This window comes from Urocitellus parryii, chromosome 4 (genome assembly GCF_045843805.1).
Source record: "Urocitellus parryii isolate mUroPar1 chromosome 4, mUroPar1.hap1, whole genome shotgun sequence".
In the NCBI taxonomy this organism is placed as follows: domain Eukaryota; kingdom Metazoa; phylum Chordata; class Mammalia; order Rodentia; family Sciuridae; genus Urocitellus; species Urocitellus parryii.
The window spans coordinates 18,167,236-18,169,842 of record NC_135534.1 but is presented as its reverse complement, the minus strand read 5'-3'; the positions used below and the strand labels follow the sequence as shown (position 1 = coordinate 18,169,842).

The 2,607-nt window shown below is 34.1% G+C and overlaps 1 protein-coding gene across 1 annotated transcript; it reads left to right on the top strand.

Moving 5' to 3' along the window:
- The first annotated feature begins 1,353 nt into the window (after positions 1-1,353).
- Positions 1,354-2,265, top strand: LOC113176786 (olfactory receptor 4C11-like). The gene has a single exon (XM_026381328.2). It carries the CDS (start codon positions 1,354-1,356, stop codon positions 2,263-2,265), a length of 912 nt encoding a protein of 303 aa, XP_026237113.2.
- Positions 2,266-2,607: the final 342 nt, after the last annotated feature.

Genomic DNA, 2,607 nt, shown 5'->3' with positions numbered 1-2,607 from the left:
TATGGTTTATTCTATAATAAATGTATAGTGAGTAGAGTAACACAAAATTTTGAAATCAGAGTTTATTATAAGTAGTAATAACAATGCTTTTCACTAGCATTTGTGCAATAATATTGCACTTGGAAATATATCATCATTACTCTTCCAACAAAGTCAAAGTAATATTGTTCAAAAATTTAGACATTATCACACTGTAAAATGGATAATTAAGCTATCTTAAGTATAAAACCACAGGAATAGTGATTATGTTTCTGAATCAAAATCATAATATAAAGTGACATCATATGATTATTTTAATCATATAATTAATGAGCCACATAATCATGTAATTAACAAGCACTTGGAATAGTAAAAATGTAAAATTTCATGTTGAAATTATGGGCAAGTTTTAAAACTAATGTTTTTTTAAAAAATAATATCCTAGGGAATTAAGTATGTACATGTAAAAGGGGCATATATGATTTTTATAAAGCATTTCCAAGATTATAGACATATGAGAAAACTTATACTAGGTCGAAATTATAGGCAGAAAAAACTCAAAATTCTAATGAAATAATTTTTAAGTGTACAATCAAGAAAGTTTCTTTCTACTATGCCCCTTTGAGTTATTATCTAAGATTATATAATTTTATTATTCATAAAATTATGAAGATCAGTGAACTGATTTCTTAAACCAAAGTGCATTACTGAGAGGTAGTGAAAATAGATTTTTGGAGAACTTATTTAATCCAAGATATTAAAGGGGTAGAACATAATATAGAAACTAAAATGAGTGAAATTAACTGAGAAGAAATTTATTGGGTAGAATTCTCCAGTATTAATAATAGTTCATATGTAATAGTGTTTTAAGATTCAAAAATTCATAGATAAAATGACGATACATTAAAGATCTGTGTAAATGTGTTTAGGTGTGTAGTTATAAAACCTATTTTAATTCTGAAAGTTCAGAATAAGTTACAACGAGTATTAGAATTCCATTTTTGATATAGGAAGGCTAAGTTTCAAAACAACCACACATCCAAGGAAAGAATAAATTCTACAGTTATCTATCTAGGTAAGAATAAACATAATTGAAGGACATGTATCTTTTATTTCCCAAATGCAAAAAAAACTTGATTCAGCCCAGTGAGTTTCTGAGTCAACAGAGAAATCTAGAAGAGTCAAGGGCATCACAATCTTAAATGATGCCAAGGGATTTTGTCTCACCACAAATGAAATGGAGGTAACAGCGCATGCTGGAACTGAAGAGTTCCTAGATCAGCACACTGATCTTTTAAAGATGTAAGTTATTTTCTTCTCTATGCAGGTTAAACATTTTTCAACTGCATGCTGCCCACAGCCACTGACAGGGTGATGCATAACGGCAGCGTGACTGAATTCATTCTGTTTGGCCTGACACAAGACCCTGGAAAGCAGAAGGCAATATTTGGGATCTTCTTGATTCTTTACCTCATGACTCTGCTGGGGAACTTTCTCATTGTGGTGACCATTAAAACAAGCCAGACCCTTAGGAGTCCCATGTATTTTTTCCTCTTCTACCTGTCATTTGCAGATGCTTGCTTCTCTACAACCACAGCTCCCAGACTGATTGTAGATGCCCTTTCTCAGAAAAAGACCATTTCCTACAACGAGTGCATGACTCAAGTTTTTGCAGCCCATTTCTTTGGCTGCATGGAGATATTTGTGCTCATCCTCATGGCCTTTGATCGCTATGTGGCCATTTGTAAGCCTCTGCGATACACAACCATCATGAGCCAGCGTGTCTGTGGTGTGTTGGTGATTCTGGCCTGGGTGGGATCTTGCATTCATTCCTCAGCACAGATTTTCCTGGCTTTGAGATTGCCCTTCTGTGGCCCTAATGTGATTGATCACTATTTCTGTGATTTGCAGCCCTTGTTGGAACTTGCCTGCATGGACACTTATGTGATAAATTTGCTAGTTGTTTCTAACAGTGGGGTCATATGCATGGTGAGTTTCACAATCTTACTTATCTCCTATGTTGTCATCCTGTACTCTCTGAGAAACCACAGTGCAGAAGGAAGGTGGAAAGCTCTTTCCACATGCACCTCCCACTTTATTGTTGTGGTCATATTTTTTGGTCCATGTATATTTATATACACTCGTCCTCCAACCACCTTTCCAATAGACAAGATGGTGGCTGTGTTTTATACAATTGGGACACCTTTATTGAATCCATTGATCTATACCCTAAGGAATGCAGAAGTGAAAAATGCCATGAAAAAATTATGGTGTAGCAAAGTATAACTTTAAATTGATAAATGATATATGAGGATCCTAATGTACACTCTCTGAATGGTTTGGTTTTTATGGATGGACTAGAAAATAAAATATTAATGATAAGTAATCAAGATCTCTGCATATGTGTGTGTGTATATATATAAATCATAATCTCATCTCATCCTCTGGAATATGTGTATTATACCTGACTCATCACAGAATGATCATGATGTACATTTGTCTATACTAACACTTTTCCCCAGATTTATTGTAGTCCCTTTGAATGTGGTCATAAGAGCAATCCATAAGAAACTGGACAGAACTAAAGTTATTGTCTTGCCAACCAAAGGATTAGAGAGAATGCTTCTA

Bases quoted from the DNA above. Each gene is read 5' to 3' on its own strand.
- LOC113176786 (XM_026381328.2), top strand. From the start codon at position 1,354: ATGCATAACGGCAGCGTGACTGAATTCATTCTGTTTGGCCTGACACAA.